This window comes from Sinocyclocheilus grahami, unplaced genomic scaffold (assembly GCF_001515645.1).
Source record: "Sinocyclocheilus grahami isolate Dianchi unplaced genomic scaffold, SAMN03320097.WGS_v1.1 scaffold107.1, whole genome shotgun sequence".
NCBI classification, from domain to species: Eukaryota; Metazoa; Chordata; class Actinopteri; order Cypriniformes; family Cyprinidae; genus Sinocyclocheilus; species Sinocyclocheilus grahami.
Window position 1 is genome coordinate 256,470 of NW_015505286.1, and position 20,100 is coordinate 276,569.

The window sequence follows — 20,100 nt, forward strand, 5'->3', positions numbered from 1 at the left end:
TCAAATTCTTGAATCGATGTTGCTTGACAATCCTCATGAGGCTGCGTTTCTCTCGGTTGGTTGTGCATCTTTTTCTTCCACACTTTTTCCTTCCACTCAACTTTCTGTTAACATGCTTGGATACAGCACTCTGTGAACAGCCAGCTTTTTTGGCAATGAATGTTTGTGGCTTACCCTCCTTGTGAAGGGTGATTGTCTTCTGGACAACTGTCAGATCAGCAGTCTTTCCCATGATTGTGTAGCCTAGTGAACCAAACTGAGAGACCATTTTGAAGGCTCAGGAAACCTTTGCAGGTGTTTTGAGTTGATTAGCTGATTGGCATGTCACCATATTCTAATTTGTTGAGATGGTGAATTGGTGGGTTTTTGTTAAATTTGAGCCAAAATCACCACAATTAAAAGAACCAAAGACTTACACTACTTCAGTCTGTGTGCATTGAATTTATTTAATACACACGTTTCACAATTTGAGTTGAATAACTGAAATAAATGAACTTTTCCACAACATTCTAATTTATTGAGATGCACCTGTAAAAGTGTAGTCTTCACAAAATTGTATGTTATTTTATTCGTCTTGTCAAGAGTCTTGAATTTATTGAATTTGACTTGAATTTATATGAATTATCTTAAGACGTTTAATATTTTATGCAACAGTAGGAAAAACATGTCGGAGACAATAAAAATGTTGTACAAAAATTGTATTTCTTATTTTTATTCATCTTGTCAGGATAAAATTCGTTTAACATTGACAACACAATAGGGAAAAAGTGTCGCAGAGAGAAAAAATTATCTAAATGTAGTTTGTACAAAAATAGCCTATTAGCTATTTTTATTCGTCTTGTCAAAATACTAAATTCGTTTGACATTTTTCTGTTAACAGTAGGAAAAGTGTTGCAGAGAAAAATAAATAAATGGGACATCTTTCATTTAAAATTATAGGCCAAGCAAAATATAAACAAAAGAGAGTTGAACGTCCTTCAATGAAAGCGCAGCAACACTTTGCTCCATCCTTATTCTGCTCTGTCACTCATCGACAACCTGTCTGTTCTGTCTGAGGGCTGTACATTTACCACAGGCACAGCCAGCTCTGAGCATATGCACATGATGCGCACAGACCATGCAAATAAAACGCGTGACGTTTAAAGCTTGCGTGCAGCACGTGCATAACAGTCCTGAGCACAAGCTGTACCGGTGGTCAATAAGAATAAAGCGCAGATATGCTGTTTTAAATGGACATCGGGAATGGGATATTGTTAGACCGCCCGCTCCCGTTCAAATTACACCAGAGTTACCGACCGCTACCGCGTTTTATTCAGGAATTTAATCATGCGTCGCAAAAAATCCGGTCGGGTCCCGCATTTCCCGCGGGAATGCAGGCCTCTACTCCAGGGCCACATCTGTGTGTTCCAGATTCTAGGACCCTTTGGTGCTCCAGGAGATCAGCATCCTCCAGCGCTTCGTGTTCAAGGCTGCCAAAATGGATTCCTGCTCCTTTACCCACTGCATTGTCACCAGCACAACCAGTAGATGAAGTCACCGCCACCGAACTGCTCATTCGACCACAGAGAATGTAACTATCACTTATCCAAACCTCTTTCAGAGACCTTGGCATTGTTGTATATTATCAGTATATGATTTTCTAATTTACATTAGATATTATATAGCTGATTGCAGTTGATAAATAATCTTTCCCATATTTGTTTGATGCATAATAGGGTTCTTTACCTTATTTCTTTCAGAGTACCAACAGTTTATCTTTCCAGATAACGTAGCTCTGACATTGCAACACCCAACATAATCACTTGCATTTTATGCATCATATGCACTTTCTTCCTATTTCATTTATGGTATTCATTTAGTAGTTGTTGATCACTTTCTTCTCTAATCTTTTGTTAATAAAATCTACTTTATTACACTTGTATCTTCCTTGTGTTGATAATACAGAAAGAGGTTCTACAAGTTAGAGATCCCACCAATTATTCTTATGTGAGGTACTCATAACCACACCTTAATTGACGTGTGATCCAAATATCATAACGTCATTGGTGACGCGAGTACCCATCACTACACTATTTTGCCTCCCCAGGTTGGCGAAAGCAAAATTCACTACACACATAAAGACAATTTTATTTAGGACATGATTAAGCTGTTATAAATGTATATGCATGTGTTGTATGTATGGTCCCCTAGTATATTAGCCCAGTTGCAATTCTGTATTGGTATTCGTTAAACTCTAAATGTTTATGTCCCAGTGTATGAATGTATCTGTGAATGTATATCTTCTAGCCATTTCTTTCTTGGTATCGAAACGATCTGCTCTTTATTGCCTAAACAATGGTGTACACTACGTGATGATGAAACGCATCATACTGTTTTTTTTTTTTTATCATACTTTGTGTAAAACTGTACCAATTCTCCAGACCAGCAATAAACATGCAAATGGGCCATAAATGGAGAAAGAATTTCTCCCGCTCAAAATTCATGCCTTGTATTGGCCATGGCACCAAAGATGGGTGTGACTGGAAGAGAATTAAAAGTCCCTAACCCAAACCAATCATTGCTCAAATCTCTTGAGACAGACCCTCTACAAGACTAACACCTTTCGAGTCTGACCTTCAGGCAGTTTTATCTTCAAGTAACTTTTTCGATTCGCTGTGGACTCTCCATTCTTCAGAGGAACCCGATGAAAGCTTCCAGCTCACTCCTAATAAACTCATCAAGAACCTCCGTGTCTACCGCATCTGGACTCTTGCTCAGCAAAGCCAATGCAAGTAATCGTTTCCAACTATTTAGATTAGCGTCTAAGTTTGGGCGCCTTTTTAAGGTGATTTTGATTCTCTGATTACTCTCATTAGGTTGTGGTTAATTGATGTTGAACAAGCGATTGTCTGCGTGTGTTGCTCACAATTATAAGTCCCTGAAGGTTGATATTGCTACATGCCAAGTTACTGCTAGTACTGTATAAAGTAGGAAAGCTGTTCTTTCTTGGCCAGGAAGATAATCTTTCCTAGAAGCATTTAAGTTAGAATCAACTCAATGCTCAAAACACCAGAGTTTTTCTCCAGGGCTGAGTACTGCACACTCGCAAATCTTATTATTATAATAAAAGTGCAGACACAATGTAAAAAAATAGATTAATTGTGCAGTGAATAGGGCTGAAACGATTAGTCGACATTATCAACGTCGACAAAAAAAAAAATAAATTGTCGACAAATATTTTTGTTGTCGTGTATTCGTTTGATCTCATATGACCTAATCTAAGATCCTGCGATAATGCGGTTTGACCAGTGTGGCACTGTAGCGCAATACTGTAATTCACTGTCCTGATGTAAAAAACTCTCCTGATGCAGTTCAAGAGAAGACGACAGCGCTTCAGAGCAAACAGAGCAGAACCGAACCTGAAGCTGCTGAGGGACATTTGGATGATTATGTGAACATAATAGCTGCGCGCTTTCCTCTCAATAACAAAATAAACATGAAAAACTGACAGCGGTGTGAAAGCAGCAGTTAAAAACGCATCTGATTACAGCGATAATAATAATAATACCTTACATTTATATAGCGCTTTTCTGGGCACTCAAAGCGCTTTACATAGAAGGGGGGAATCTCCTCAACCACCACCAGTGTGCAGCATCCAACTGGATGATGCGACGGCAGCCATATTGCGCCAGAACGCCCACCACACACCAACTTATTGGTGGAGAGGAGACAGAGTGATGAAGCCAATCAGCAGATATGGGGATGAATTAGGAGGCCATGATGGTCAGAGGCCAATGGGCGGGTTTGGCCAGGATGCCGGGGTTACACCCCTACTCTTTTTCGAAAGACATCCTGGGATTTTTAATGACCATAGAGAGTCAGGACCTCGGTTTAACGTCTCATCCGAAAGACGGTACTTTTTGTCAGTATAGTGTCCCCGTCACTACACTGGGGCGTTAGGACCCACACAGGCCACAGGGTGAGCACCCCCTGCTGGCCTCACTAACACCTCTTCCAACAGCAACCTAGTTTTCCCAGGAGGTCTCCCATCCAGGTACTGACCAGGCTCAACCCTGCTTAGCTTCAGTGGGCAACCAGTCTTGGGCTGCAGGGTGATATGGCTGCAGGAATGCGATGTGGATGTTTGCACGAGCTCTGCAGTTCAGTACTCCAGTAAAGTCCAGTCACATCACGTTTATTTATATAGTACTTTATGCAATAGATAGTCTTAAATCAAGCAGCTTTACAGTATTAATGAAAAACCAGAGTCAGTGTCGCTTTCAGTTAGAATTACAACTTAATTTTCTTGCGTTTGGTCTCGTACTCTATCGCATACCTTGTCAGTGTCGTGTGCTTGCTTAGACCTTTGTTGTGATAAACAGTAAAGTGTGTTCAAGCGCTAGCAAAAGACAGTGTAAAGAAATACTCTTTGAGAGAAGCAGTCAATCAGCGGAAGTTAAAAGCAGATCGTAAGTGTATTTATTTCTTGTCTCATTTGTGTTTAGCGCAGTTGTCGTTGCTAGGAAATGCTTGTTTGTTTACTGTGTTGAGACGTGCTGAAGTTGCGTTTGGTCTCGTACTCTTTCGCATACCTTGTCAGTGTCGTGCGCTTGCTTAGACCTTGGTTGTGATAAACAGTAAAGTGTGTTCAGCTGAATTCAATTTCCGTTTTGACCGATGGGTATTAAAAAGGTTAGTATACCGCGGCAGCCCTCCTGTTAAGCCTTCCTCGTGTGAAGACCGAAGAGTGTAAAGACCATCGAGACTCTACCGTGCGACTCCACCGGGCAGGGACACCGGCAAGGGGTATAAGTATCGCTTTTGATTCATTCTTTTTCCTACTACTTGTTTCACTTCCGTTTCAATTTTTATAACAATTGTTTCCAGATCCCTACTATCATTACCACTCGCAAACCACGTTTCACACACTATAGGCAGCGCAATCCTAACAACCTCCACACTTTGCCTATGTCTGCTAATACACTACTTTCTTTTTCTATTGGTCTCTGGAATTGCCAGTCTGCTGTAAACAAAGCCGACTTCATTACTTCTATTATTAGTCATTCAAAGCTAAATCTCATGGCCCTGACAGAGACCTGGATCAAACCAGAGGACACTGCTACACCTGCAGCACTCTCCAATAATTTCTCATTTTCCCACTTCCCCCGTTTGGATGGAAGAGGTGGAGGTACTGGTCTGCTTATCTCTAATGATTGGAAATATAATCCTTTACCATCTTTGGGTATCAACAGCTCCTTTGAATCTCATTCAGTTACTATTACCTACCCTCTTAAAATAAATTTTGTAGTTGTTTATCGACCCCCTGGACCACTAGGTAACTTCTTGGATGAATTAGATGTGCTGCTCTCAACCTTTCCTGAGGATGGTACTCCCCTAGTTATGCTTGGAGACTTCAACATCCACCTAGATAAACCTCAGGCTGCAGACTTCCACAATCTGCTTACCTCTTTTGATCTCAACTGAGTGTCAACTACTGCTACTCACAAATCAGGCAACCAACTGGACCTTATTTACACACGACACTGCTCCGCTGATCATGTACTGGTTACTCCACTATACACCTTGGACCACTTGCTCCTCACTCTTAACCTCAACATGGTTCCTGACACAACACATACCCCTCCACATGTCATCTTTCAACGTAACCTATGCTCACTCTCACCCTCCCGGCTATCTGCTATGGTTTCATCTTCGCTTCCTTCCCTTAAACTGTTAGCATCTTTTGATGCTAACAGTGCTACTGATACTTTCTGCTCCACTCTTACATCTTGTTTAGACACTGTCTGCCCCTTGTCTTCCAGACCAGCCCGTACCACCCCTTCTGCCCCTTGGTTATTTGATGTTCTCCGCAAACATCGTTCTAAGCTCAGGGCTGCTGAAAGGATGTGGCGTAAATCCAAAAATCCTACTGACCTTAATGTGTATCAGTCACTCCTCTCTTCCTTCTCTGCTAATGTCTCCACCGCTAAAAAGACATACTACCATAACAAAATTAACAATTCGTCTAACTCTTGCATGCTCTTTAAAACATTTTCCTCACTCCTTTGTCCACCTCCTCCCCTCTCTTGCATCAACTCTAACAGCTGACGACTTTGCCACATTTTTCATTAATAAAATTAAAAACATCAGTGGACAATTTTCAACACCACAATCTGTCAAGCACATCTTACCAGCAAACATACACTCATTCATATCCTTCTCTTTACTCTCTGAGGCAGAAGTCTCCAAACTCATTCTTTCTAATCATCCTAATACTTGTCCGCTTGATCTTATTCCATCTCATCTCCTTCAAGACATTTCTCTTGTAGTTGTACCTACACTCACTCACATCATTAACACATCCCTTCACACTGGTGTTTTTCACTCAACATTTAGACAGGCTCGTATAATCCCACTACTTAAGAAGCCCACCCTTAACCCATCTATTATGGAGAACTATAGACCGGTTTCTCTTCTTCCTTTCATTGCAAAAACACTTGAACGAGCTGTGTTCAACCAAGCCTCTGCCTTTCTCACACAGATCAACCTCCTTGACAGCAACCAGTCTGGTTTCAGAAGTGGACATTCAACCGAGACTGCCTTGCTCTCAGTTGTTGAAGCCCTAAGACTGGCAAGAGCGGATTCCAAATCTTCAATACTTATCTTGCTGGACCTGTTAACCACCAGATCCTCCTGTCAACCCTATTGGCAAAGGGCATCTCAGGAACCGCACTTCAGTGGTTTGAGTCTTACCTATCAGATAGGTCCTTCAAAGTATCTTGGAGAGGTGAGGTGTCCAAGTCGCAACATCTAACTACTGGGGTACATCAGGGCTCAGTTCTTGGACCACTTCTCTTCTCTGTCTACCATCCGGTCCTGCAGATTTGCTTTATTCAACATCAAGAAGATCAGGCCCTTTCTTTCGGAACATGCTTCACAACTCCTTGTTCAAGCTCTTGTTCTGTCCAGGCTGGACTATTGCAATGCTCTCTTGGCAGCCAGTTCTATCAAACCTTTACAAATAATCCAGAACGCGGCAGCAATATTAATTTTTAATGAGCCAAAAAGAATGCACGTCACACCTCTGTTTATCAATTTGCACTGGCTACCAATAGCTGCTTGCATAAAATTCAAGGCATTGATGTTTGCCTACAAAACCACCACTGGCTCTGCACCCCTTTACCTAAAAGTGAACGTCACTTTATTGTGCCATCCCAAAGCAGCACAAAATCACTTTTACGGACTTTTAAATTAAATGTTCCCTCCTGGTGGAATGACCTGCCCAACTCAATCTGAAACCATCTTCAAGAATCGGCTAAAAACACATCTCTTCTATCTTTATTTGACCATCTAACTCTAGCACTCTCTATTCTAATTCTATTCTTAAAAAAAACAAAAACACACTTGTCCCTTTTAGACTTGCACTCTATTAATTTGTTGCTTGTTTTCTTTAAAAAATAAAATAAATAAAAATAACACTTGTTTTCTAATCTTTTTGTATTATATCGGTTTTCTTTTCATTTATTATACAATTAACAAAAGCAAAAAAGACCTAACACTAGCTTGCTCTATTCTTTTTCTATTCTATCGGTTTTCTTTTTATTATATTATTTAAAAAACCCTTGTTACGTGTACTGTGTTAAGCTAACTGAGACTTGTTATAGCACTTGTATCATTGCTCTTTTGTTGATTTTGATTGCTTCCATTGTCCTCATTTGTAAGTCGCTTTGGATAAAAGCGTCTGCTAAATGACTAAATGTAAATGTTATAAATCAGTTCTCCAGTGTGGAGCTAGCTAATGATAAAATATTTTTATTAGTGGGGGAAAAAAATTATATAATTAAAGTGAGTTTGGTTTGCAGAGATCAAAACTTGATCTAGCTCAGGACTGTTTTGATTATCATAACCCTATAAGGTATTTTAAGAGAGATTATGTTGTGAATAAAATAGTTTATCCAAAAATAAAACGTCTTATCACTTACCTTTATTTTGTTTCTTATCCATATGACTTACAAAAGGAGATGTCAGGCAGAATGATGTCATTCAGTGTCTTTTTCATATCGCTAACTAAATGGTGAATGAGAGTTTCTCTGTCTGTCATCTCATTTTGTGTAAAATATATTTATTTGTATAAATTGTATAATAATTGTAATTACATAATATGATTTTCAAAAGCTGAAGTGATTACCTTTATTTATTCGTTAGAATATGTATAACTCAATACTTTAATTGCAAAAGCTGAATAATCAAAGTCTACTGATTAATCATTGAAATAATCGACGATTAATCGTACTAATAATTGTTAGATTAATCGATTATCAAAATAATAGTTTGTTGCAGCCATAGCAGTGAAGAGAGCTCCATTTGTTATAATGCACACTCTTTGCACACTTTCTGGACTATAAATGATCTAATCAGAACTTGTAGAAAGCTTTTGTTTTTCATGCTGCTAAACAGACCAATAGGCACGTACATGCAGCAAAGTTGCTGGAAGGATGTCCGCATATAAATAAATACAGGATTAACTCGTGAAATCGCAATGGTTTACATAGTGATAACCATAGCAATAGTCAAAACAAAATTTGTGTCAAAACAGATGTACATGAAGGCTAGAGCACCCTCATTAATTACAGAAGCACCCTCAGTGATTTGATTCTGGCACCGGACCATTGTTGACAGGGTGCTAGTTATCATAAAACATTATAAATACAACCATCTTAAATTTAGTGTGATGACTGAGCAAGTTTTTCAGTCAATTTAAACATTTTACTATCACTCGTATTATTGATTTTTAAAAGCCATTGAGTGTAAGCAAAAACATTAAAAAAATAAAAAAAGACCAATCATGCCAAATCTGCCATAACTGTAGCCAATGAGGATATGTAACAGTCGCTTGATAAGCTGTGAGACTAGTCAAATTGCCCCCTCTAGTGGATGAATAAAGTTTGTGCAGTAACGGTTACACCAGTAGGTGATGGCAAGGGACTGTCTTTATCAGCGAGTCATCATTAAACCGTTCAATCAACGTGTCACCTGGGTAATGCTGATGTTGATGTTTCACTTTATAGAAATCAATGGCGTTGATTCAATGCATTGAACAGGGCTGACGCCAGTCCTGGGAAGTCCCCTTAAACTTTGAAATGCTTTCATCTAACAAATTGCAAACTGTTTTTCCCCTTGAATATATGACTTGACCTGAAGGAGTCACATGTAATCACACAAGCTCAGTTCCCCATTACTCTGTGTGTGTGTGTGTGTGTGTGTGTGTGTGTGTGGAGGAGCTCAGACACGGAGAGCAGATGAGAGATGACGATTGGCAAAATTTGTGTCACCAAAACTTATCAGGACCATATATCATGCAGGTTAAAAACCTCAGTTTTAATTGAACGTAAACAGTTCAGAAAGAAATCGGATGTCTATCATTATATTGGATCCATGTATTGTGTCTTAAAGTGACAGCAGTGTAAGGGCGAATTCCAAACAGCTTTTTTGTGCCCTTGAATTGCACTTCGGGAATCGGACGCCATTTGTAGGGACGTTCCAAACAAAGTGAACAACCAAATCCCTTCTCGAAGGGCCCTTCCAGAAGTCCGTTAGCGAAGGGAACATGCGATGGTCACTTTTTTGCGATGCTTTTTTAACACTTCATATGACAAAAACAACAGCTCGTTCCATGCATCGTCCATCATTATGCCATTTCTACGTCTTTGCACATGCACAGTACTTTCCAGTTTCGGTTTTCAATCCGATCAAGTGTTTACATGTCCTCTCGATCGGATTAGAAAAGGTCTACACCACCCCTTCTAATCCAATCAAAATTTCATTTGATTATTGGGTTGCATGTAAACGTAGCTAGTAAAGATTATGTATTGTTATTTTACATTTGATTATACACTTTCCGTACCTGAACACCTACAAACCTGAAAAACTTCAAGTATCGTGTCATTTGTATCTTTGCTTTATTTATTAATTTGTACTACTGTTTGTAATTTATTTGTTCTGATTTTACTACTAACTGTTCACTTGTCTTTAATAATATTGAACTTTACATTTGTTTGCTAGTAGTTTTTGCTATGGTATCAAAATTGGAATAAAGAACTGTAAACTTTAACAGGTATCTAAAATTTTGGTGTCATATATGCTTATTTATTACAATATATGATAACATGGGTCAAAACAACAAAAACAGTGGGCCTCATTCATGAAACATTCGTAAATATAATATTATAAAATGTATTATATATATAATATAATAAAAATTACATCAGAACGACTTTCCGAACTATTAACAAAATAATGTGTTCCGCTCGTGTTTCATGAATGAGGCCTAGTAACTATTTCACTTATGGCTGGGCCAGTAAATATTTTGGCAGGACAAGTAAAAACTTGAAGCACTGGCCTGAACAGGCCCGTAGATCCTTATCATATGAGCAAGGCGATATGATACATCTCAACAAAACTTATTTCTGTCAAAACTGCAATTGCAAATTACTTCAAAAATGTTATAAAGCTTTTGGGAAAACATCTCACCTCCTCTGTCTTGCGACGGAGTACACTGGCCTGTTTCTGGAAGTCTCTCTCCAGTTTTAGCATCTCATACTGACGTTTACGATCCTGAAATATGCCCAAACACACTTAAATTCCTACAAAATCGTATTAATATATAAATATGAAAAAAAGAAAACAAATTATCATAGACTCCATCTGTAATTTTAACAAGAGAAAAAGATTGATTAAGATTAAGATTGACACTCACTTTCTCTTTGAGCTGCAAAACTTCTTTATCTTTCTTTTGCTTCCACAAACGAAACTTCTCAGAGTCTTCTTTCATCTGTCTCATGAGCTGCACCCGCTGGGACTTCATAGCCTGCACAGATCAACCAACACACTATATGAACACAACTCAGTCTTTCCACAAATTATCCATTTATTTGCTATTTTTTTTATCACTTAACCACATAACAGGATCCAGCTAAAACAACATTAAAGGGGTCCTATTATGCTTTTTCACTTTTTGAATTTTAGCCAGTGTGTAGTGTGTATGTTTGGGCATAAAAAAGATCTTCAAACTTCTTATAAATGAGAATCTTCAAATCTCAAAGTCCACTCCAAAGGGAGATACAGTGGTGTGAAAAAGTGTTGGCCCCCTTCCTGTTTGTTAAATTTTTTGCATATTTGTCACACTTAAAAGATTCAGATCATCAAACAAATTTTAATATTACACAAAGATAATGCAAGTAAATACAAAATGCAGTTTTTAAATGATTATTTATTTTATTAAGGGAAAAAAACGGTCCAAATCTGCCTGGCCCTACGTGAAAAAGTAATTGCCCCCTAGATCTAATAACTGGTTGTGTTAATTGCAGTTCTTTCATGATTTAACAGGAGGGGGCAATTAATTTTTCACGTAGGGCTACGTAGGTTTGGACAGCTTTTTTCCCTTAATAAATGAAATCACCATTTAAAAACTGCATTTTGTATTTATTTGCATTATCTTTGTGTATTTTACATTGATTTAAATTTGTTTGATGATCTGAAACATTAAAGTGTGACAAACACGCAAAAAAAAAAAGAAATCAGGAAGGGGGCCAACACTTTTTCACACCACTGTATTTCGTCCTTTAAAAATCCCTTTTCAAGAACTACAACGAACGGCTCGTTTGGACTACAGCGTTTTTTTTCCGGGATTTGTGATATCACAAAGCGACCCATTAGAATATCATTTAAATAATTCCCGCCTATGGAAATTCGAATGGTTGGGGGGTGGGGAGGTGCGAGGTCGTGGTTAGAATGCTTGGTTGAGTGCATCAGACAAGACGATGAAGAAGAAGTGCTGCTGTAGCATCAAGTTTTTGCAAATTATAACACATGCACCTGAATAATTATGTAAATATGTATGTTACAATTATGAAAAGTTTTTATAATAAATTGCTGACAGTAAAATACTGGACAATGATGTAATCTGCAGAATTTACACTTCAATTATGAGACTACAGTGTTTCCCATACATTGAGTGTGGGTGTTTTTATATCACTGTACTTCTGAAGGAAACCGACTGTCTTCAGAAAATTGGATGTCATTTTCATTTAATCTCGCATGTAATGTCTGAAAGCAGTGTTTTATGAGTGGAGCGCTGCTTTGTGTACAGCCGTTATTGGGGAAACCTTGATCTCTACCACTCCAACAGCGACTCCTGCTGGCAGAGAATGAGTTTGCATATATATGCCGTCTGGGAAACACTGGACTATTGTATAAATTCAACTGTATAAGAGTTTCACTGCAATTCATGTTATAATGTTAGAATTAAATAACAATAAAAATAATACATGTGCACTTATCTGTACATAGTAAATACAGTTATTTTTAAGCGGCTGTTGACATCTTATCTAAAACGTGATAAGATGTCAACTTATAAACCCAATTGATATGGCAATATTGACGCCATCCTTTACTAAACCGGATCAGACGGAACTTGCTGCTTTGGCAAGGGGCGGGGCAGTACTGAAACACCATCTAAGCTGTTCGCCAATCACAACGCACTGGGACAGCTAACCAATCACATCACATTTCGTTTTTCGGAAGGCGGACCTTCATCAAACCCAGAACTAAACGAGCCGTTTGTGCCAGAATGGGGAGAAAGGTATTGTAATAGTGTAAATTATGTAAAAAAAATTATGTGTTTTTCGAACCACCAAGCATGAGAGCATGTTCTAGTACACCCCCAAAACAAATTCAAGCCATTGTAAAAGAGCATAATAGGACCCCTTTAATATGAGTAGTGGTACTAAGGTATATGTAGCTGTCATTTGAATGAAATGTTGTTTATAGCTATGTTAGCTCGAAGACACATTTGCCTTAACCCTCCATGGTACCATGTTGCCTCCAGCCAACATAGCCTATTTTAGGTTTTTTAATAAAATGAGACTGCCCATTTAGTTGTTAAAAGCTATCTCAGAGTAGATATTTTGTATCCACTTTCAGGACATGTGCACATCACATGACTCCATATTTTCTCCAATGAAAAGTGAATTTATCATCAATTTTCATCCATATAATTGCCTACGAAAAATCTGAGACACCTTCACTGGTAAGTAAAGAAATATTTTGAAAAACTTTACAATATATCATAAAATGTTTCACAGGAAATTACAAAAAACTGCATGTTGTAACAACATTGTACTGCAATGGAATGGCATAAGGCTATGCAGGCATCCTAGGTTATAATACAAGTATATTATATAATGTAAGAAAAAGAGCTAGAAAAGAGCTATTATCTAAATCTATTTTAATTTTTGCTTGATTTTGTTATGCATTTATAAGAATGGTAATTTACATACTATATCTGCACATTATGATTTTCTGTTGAGGGTAATTGCTTCCACAATTTTCACAAGCAGTCAGGTGCCATGTGCTTGTGCTCACGCAGGTCCTTGTGTGTGTATGTGCATGCTTGCAAGGATAAGGTGCATATTAGGATAAGGTTATTGTGATTTTGAATGTTTTACCTTGAAACAACATTCATTGTAATATTTTGACATGATAACTTGATATGATGGTTTGGTTATATTCGTGATCCACGATGGTACAATGTTGCCTAAAAGCAACAGCTGGATACGAAATGTTAATTTTTATTAAATATGAGATGTGTAATACATAAAAAATTTGATAAATCTGGATGTTCAAGTGTTTGGTTAAATACATTTATGTTTTCAATAAATATATTTATTTGTCAAATGTTTAAATTTGTCCATTCTGCTACAATGTTGCCTTGAGGCAACAAACTTTTAATACATACATACATTTAAAAATTATGAAAATGTTTATTGATACTGTAATAGTGTCTAATTTTAAGCAGGAAAAACATCACAAATAATTTTTTTCCCTCATTGATATCATATTGCATACCATACAATGACCCTTTTTGTCTTTGTCTTTACAATTTGGTAGAACTTCCCATCCCTAATCAACAGATTAAACATGTGAGGGTTTGTAAACACAAACCTGAATCTCCTGGTTGAGTTTAGCCAGACTGCGCACAGATGACTCTTTGAGCTTAAGGAGCTTAGATTGATCTTGAAGCTTCTTCTTTAACTCAGTGATTTGACCTTCCAGCTCCTGAAGTCTCTTCCTGCGTTGTTCACTCAGTCTAGCATGAAACAAGACAATACAAGAGAATGGAAATGTTAAACTATCATTAACATGCCATTGTGTTGCAGCAGTAAAACTGGCAGTTCAAGTTTAGAGAGAAACCAGCACAGATATTGAGTTACTTGGCCTGATTGGTGTCCTTCTTAGCAGACTGCAGAGCCTGGATGAGATCTTCCTTCTCTTTCTGCAGAGAGCCGACCGAAGCCTGCAGACTTTGAATATTCTCCTGGAGATGTGAAACAAACATTTCAACACCACTTACATGGCATTCACCAATATCATTTTTATGATTTGGTTTTCAGCCTTACCTGATATTCTGTTTGCATGGGCTCCAAATGATGATCATTCTGACACATCTTCTTAACAAAAGCCTCTTTTAGCGCCAAAACGTTATTGAGCTCAATCAGTTCCTTCGACATCTGAGCCTGTCGCAGTGCATGCTGGGCTGTGTAGGCTTCTGGAGAGTCTTTAGCTTGAGGATCAGCACACATTTCCTAAATTGTTATGGATGAGTGAATAAAAAACTAGTGTAAATTCTAGTGTAAAGGCATCATCAAAAATGCCCTGACTAGACATCTGTTGTGCATATTAGAAAAAGGTGTAGCATATTGTAAACTACACTCAAATACAAAAATTATAATTATGTCATGATTTACTTAGTCATATTGTTCTAAAGCCAAAACTTCCTTTCTTACATTAAATAATTTATTTAGCAGGACGTTCACACTGTGCTTTGCCAAACAATGACAGTGGATGCATAGTGGATGTAAATCAAAGAACATAGAAGACATTCTTGGTCTTTGAACACTGCACACAAGGTATGGTGTTTTATCAGTGAAGTCAGTCAGTAAAGCTCAACCACATTCGTTTTCCTTACATGTAAAAAGACAGGCTGAACATTGCGAAACATCTACTTTGAGATCCACAGAAGGGAAAAAAAAATCATACAGGTTTAGGTTGACAAGAAATAATTTATGATAACTTTATTCTACTCCTATAATATGCGAATGAGAAAAAAAATTAAGAATGAGATAAAAAAAATCTTATGACATAAATATAGAAATCTTATGATCTTAAACGCATAGTGTTGGGTAAGTTACTTTCAAAAAGTAATTACTAATTACATCAATATTGTATTTAAATTACTTCTAATTGGTTCTAATTACTCTGCATGAAAAGTAATTTTACCAGTCAGTAAAGCTCAACCACATTCGTTTTCCTTACATGTAAAAAGACAGGCTGAACATTGCGAAACATCTACTTTGAGATCCACAGAAGGGAAAAAAAAATCATACAGGTTTAGGTTGACAAGAAATAATTTATGATAACTTTATTCTACTCCTATAATATGCGAATGAGAAAAAAAATTAAGAATGAGATAAAAAAAATGTTATGACAAATATAGAAATCTTATGATCTTAAACGCATAGTGTTGGGTAAGTTACTTTCAAAAAGTAATTACTAATTACATCAATATTGTATTTAAATTACTTCTAATTGGTTCTAATTACTCTGCATGAAAAGTAATTTTATTCAATAAGTAACTGAATTACTCTAATCGTTAATTACATCTTAAAATCCCCATAAACCTTGATGCATAGACAATAAAAATGAAAATATTTAAATTGGAGTCAACCATGGAATGGTTTTGCCTTTTAGCTTTAAAACAACTGTAATACTTAAACATTTTAATAAGAAAAAAAATGCAACCTTCTTTGGTTAACAAATAGAATTACTCTGCAAAATACCTGAATAACAAAAAAGCTTAAGTTAAACAATACATGTATCAAGCTGTAAGCATAACATTTTTCAAAGCAATGAGTACCATATTTCATACACACTAAAATGTATTGGCAGTCACTAAAACTAATTTTGCATACTACTAAAAAAAAACAACAACATGATTTTGTACTGTCATTCATGCACATATACTTTATTACCACACAGTATATAAACAACATTATATTTTATAAACTAAATTCTTATTGCTTAGTACATTATAAACATTGACATCTGATAGTAGATCAGTAAACACTGATCTAAATATTCCTAGACTGTAGCATTCATCATGCTGCAGTGTAAACATTCACATTACTTATTGACATCCTCGTTTCATATGACATTTAGCCTATATGTAATAAAAAGTTGCCTAAATATCTGAATGTATCTCATATTTCAGCACTTGCTTTCACACATTTCAGTTTGGCAAGACAGTTTAAAGCCCAGTTAGTAAACTGCATACAAGTTTATGTAAAAATAACATGTTAACTAATGTAAGTAAGAATAGATTATAGAAATGATATCCTCTGCTGAATAAAGCCGCCTCAGATCATGCTGTTCTTCTGAGGTAAATTCCGGCTTATTCCTCATAGCAGTTCTTCTCCCAAAAATGAAGAGTAGATTAATTTTGATATTTTGATTTAGTATCTAGGTGATGAGGGCGTTTGCATGCAGGTATGTCTGCAGATAATGAGCTCAGACAGGAAAAACTGTACCTCGCATTGGTTTCATACGGATTACATAATCAGAGAATATTCATTTTCGATTTGAATTGGTTCATTTAAAAGTAAACATTTCAAGTTTTCTATAGACATGTTTCTAGGGCTGGGTATCGAGTTCGATACTTCTTATGCACCGACCGAATTGCCTCGATACCATTGAGTATCGAAAAACGTCTTGTCGTTCGGTAACAAATTTCGATACCTAAGGGGTTAATCTAATCAGCGTCATTGAGCCAATAAGCCTGCAGCACTTGCCGGTGTGTTCGACTAGAAGAGGTGCGGCGCAGATCGATCATCCTACATAAAATAATCATCTTGCTACATAAGACAATAAATAAGATTTATATTCCGCTTTTACTCAAAACTCACTTTAAACCACCATCGAGTACTATATGGTATGGTCTTTCTCAGTTCTCAAACAAATTAAGAACTATTCGATTTTTATTGACTGAACGCAAGCGCTTATTCTGATAGAAAACACTGTATCGGTTTCCACTGATTAAGAAATATTTTTGTTTGCTTGGGTGGTAATATTAGGTCTATTATATTAATAGGGAAGGGGGCCTTTAATTTTGCTGAAATTAAATGTTATTACCTCCGAGTCAGAGCAGTGATCATGCAAGAGAGAACACAAGCAGACAGCGCTGGAAGCTGCTAATGCTCATCAGTAAATCAGTGGAAAATAAATAGAAATCATGATTCTGTCTGAGCTATGCGTTTTAAAACGAACACTAACTAGTGTAAATGTAGCCTAACAGATGTGTAAACTGAAGACTATTTGAGCTTTATTAAAACTATTTTGCACTGATTTATTGTGTCGGTTACATTTTGTTCCTTTGTGCAGTGGCTCAGGAGATGAGTCTTTGAGTTTGTATAAACATCAACAAGCTGAAAAATAAAACCAAAGTTTTTTTTTTTAGATAATGTAATCTTGTTAAAATTGATTTCATAAAATTGGTATCGAAAAAATTATCGTTCAGGAACCGGTATCGAAGTCAAGGTATCGGTATCGATAAATTTTGAACGATACCCAGCCCTACATATTTCTCATGTCTGTGTGTCAAGTATTCACTGAGTTTTGGTTTATTTTTGTGACATGTTTCAGAAAGAAGTTTACGGAGACCGAGATGGCAGAAAGCGCACCCTGTTTGTTTTGTTTCAGGGTTTCTGCAGAATTTTTAAGCTCAAATTTAAGACTTAAGACCTTTTTTAAGACCTGCAAAAATATATTATTGCAAACCATACATCTCGCACACCCCTATGTTTAGATTTTTATAATGCATTGTCTTCTTATCGATCCACCAGTTCACCTTTAAAGCTCTGCGTGTTTGCAGGGTAAAAACATGGGTCGATTTTCGCATTGGTCTGAACTAGGACTGTGCAATTAATCGAAAAACAGTTTAGATTTAAATTTTGGCCTCCAACGATTATGAAAATACAATAATCGAGATAAAACTATTATTGCACCCCATTCCGCCCCCTTTTCCAGCGCTGCGTGTTCGTTCCTCCATAAAAGCCCAATTTCACGTGCAAATCAGTAAAATCATGTAACGTGAGCGCTCAGAGACGGAACACAACACGGACATGTAAAGTCATTTTTTAGCTCAAGCTGCTCGCTTTTAAACAATCAAACACACGCAAAAATGCGTCAAAATGCGACGCTTAGTGATTATTCATGTATACTTTCATCGGTCATGTAATAAATTAACGTAAAGAGTTGAGAATGAAAAAATGCGTGTAATGGTAAATTGGATCCGTGCGGCTCTTAAAGTGACAGCAGGCTATTTTCCTGCTGCGACTGTGAGCTTAATATTAATCAAACAAAATACAAATTCAAAATCACACACTGCTCTTATGTGAAGGACTTTTGTAGCATTAATAAGAAACAAACAATGTTTAATTCTTACAGTGAAGACTATGCTGTTTTATTTTACATTTGATTATTCATTTCTATAGTAGGCTGTAAACTGCTTGAGACTTGCATAAAAAAAACATTAAAGCACAGTTTGTTTCATTTGTATCTTTTTATTCTATTGTATTTGTCCTTTGCTTTTTTACTACTGACAGTTTAATTATTTTCAATAATTTTGAGGACTTTTTGTTTGTTTGTTTGAAATTCCACAGGTCTCTAAAATGTAGATGTCATAGCAACCTTATTTACAGGAAATAGATATTTGATATGCATCACTATCTTTAAATAAATCACTCAAAGTTTTGGTCATATGGCCCCCTCATAATAGTGTTAAATAATCGTGATTACAATATTGACCAAAAAAATCGTGATTATGATTTTTGCCATAATCGAGCAGCCCTACTCTGAACAAAACAACAGTTTTATTGAACATGCTCATTCATTCTCTGATAGCAGGTGGAGCGTTTGGTAGAAATATAACCGTTCCCCGGTAACTGCTGTACACAAAGCAGCGCAGCACCGGACTTTGAACGTGCAGTACTCGTGTTTATTCAAACTTATTCAAAGTCATAGCCTTTTGAAGTTTAATTGTCACATTCAGCCATATCGCAATTCTGGTCTTTCCATATCCAAATTTAAGACCTCTTGAAATCATAATTAAGACTTTCTTGTACAATTTAAGACTTCAGGCCTTAAATTTGATACAACTAAATTTGAGACTTTAAGACTTTAAGAACCCGCAGAAACCCTGTGTTTATTTTACAAAGGCACAATGTGTTGTTATTGTCAGTGTACGCAAATAAAAGTAGACCCAGATTTAGAATAAGCTCAATATTGATTTTAGAACGGTTTAAATTATTTACAGTATGTAACGCAAGTGCTTAAGTAACTAATTAAATTACCTAAAAATAAACAGTAATCCTATACTTTTACAGTGCATAAGTAATTTAAAGGGGTTGTATGATGCGATTTCAAGTTTTCCTTTCTCTTTGGAGTGTTACAAGCTGTTTGTGAATGGATAAGATCCCTAAAGTTGCAAAGACTAAAGTCTCAAACCCAAAGAGATATTCTTTATAAAAGTTAAGACTCGTCCACGCCCTCCTAAAATGCCTCTTTTAAACAAGCCCCCACATGTCTACGTCACTGTGTGGGAAGATATGCATAATGCTGCCCAAATGTTCACGCAAAGAAAGGCGGCGTAACTTTATTGTTGCTGTCGCCGCCATGTCGTGAAGACCTGTGTGTTTCGTTGCGAAAGCGAAAATACTTTGTTTGGCCTTCCAAAAGAGGACACAATCTTTTAATCCTGATAACTGATCTCTGGCTAATTTGGTTCTTCAAACAAGTTAGTGGATTTGATAAAAATATCTGTATTAATTTGTCTGAAATTACACCACGTTGACATGTTCATTGGAAAGGGTAGATATATCGATACTCAAAAGCATGATCAGCAATGCAGCAATTGACCTATCGGTAAGCCCTGCCCCCCTTAGTTACTGTTGCTGCCTCGGACAAACAAACGGAGTTGCTCACTGTCTTACAATGACAGCTGTCAGTGTG

The 20,100-nt window shown here is 36.9% G+C and overlaps 1 protein-coding gene across 1 annotated transcript in view; it reads right to left on the reverse strand.

Annotated features, from left to right (window-relative positions):
* The window catches only part of kif4 (kinesin family member 4), a 214,291-nt gene that overhangs the window by 56,751 nt on the left and 137,440 nt on the right, over window positions 1-20,100 (reverse strand). The window contains exons 15-19 of the mRNA XM_016276974.1: window positions 14,436-14,621; window positions 14,250-14,353; window positions 13,981-14,125; window positions 10,736-10,846; window positions 10,510-10,593 (exon numbers count right to left, since the gene is read on the reverse strand). Of these exons, the coding sequence (XP_016132460.1) occupies window positions 10,510-10,593; window positions 10,736-10,846; window positions 13,981-14,125; window positions 14,250-14,353; window positions 14,436-14,621 (630 nt within the window). The remainder of the gene's footprint in view (window positions 1-10,509; window positions 10,594-10,735; window positions 10,847-13,980; window positions 14,126-14,249; window positions 14,354-14,435; window positions 14,622-20,100) is intronic.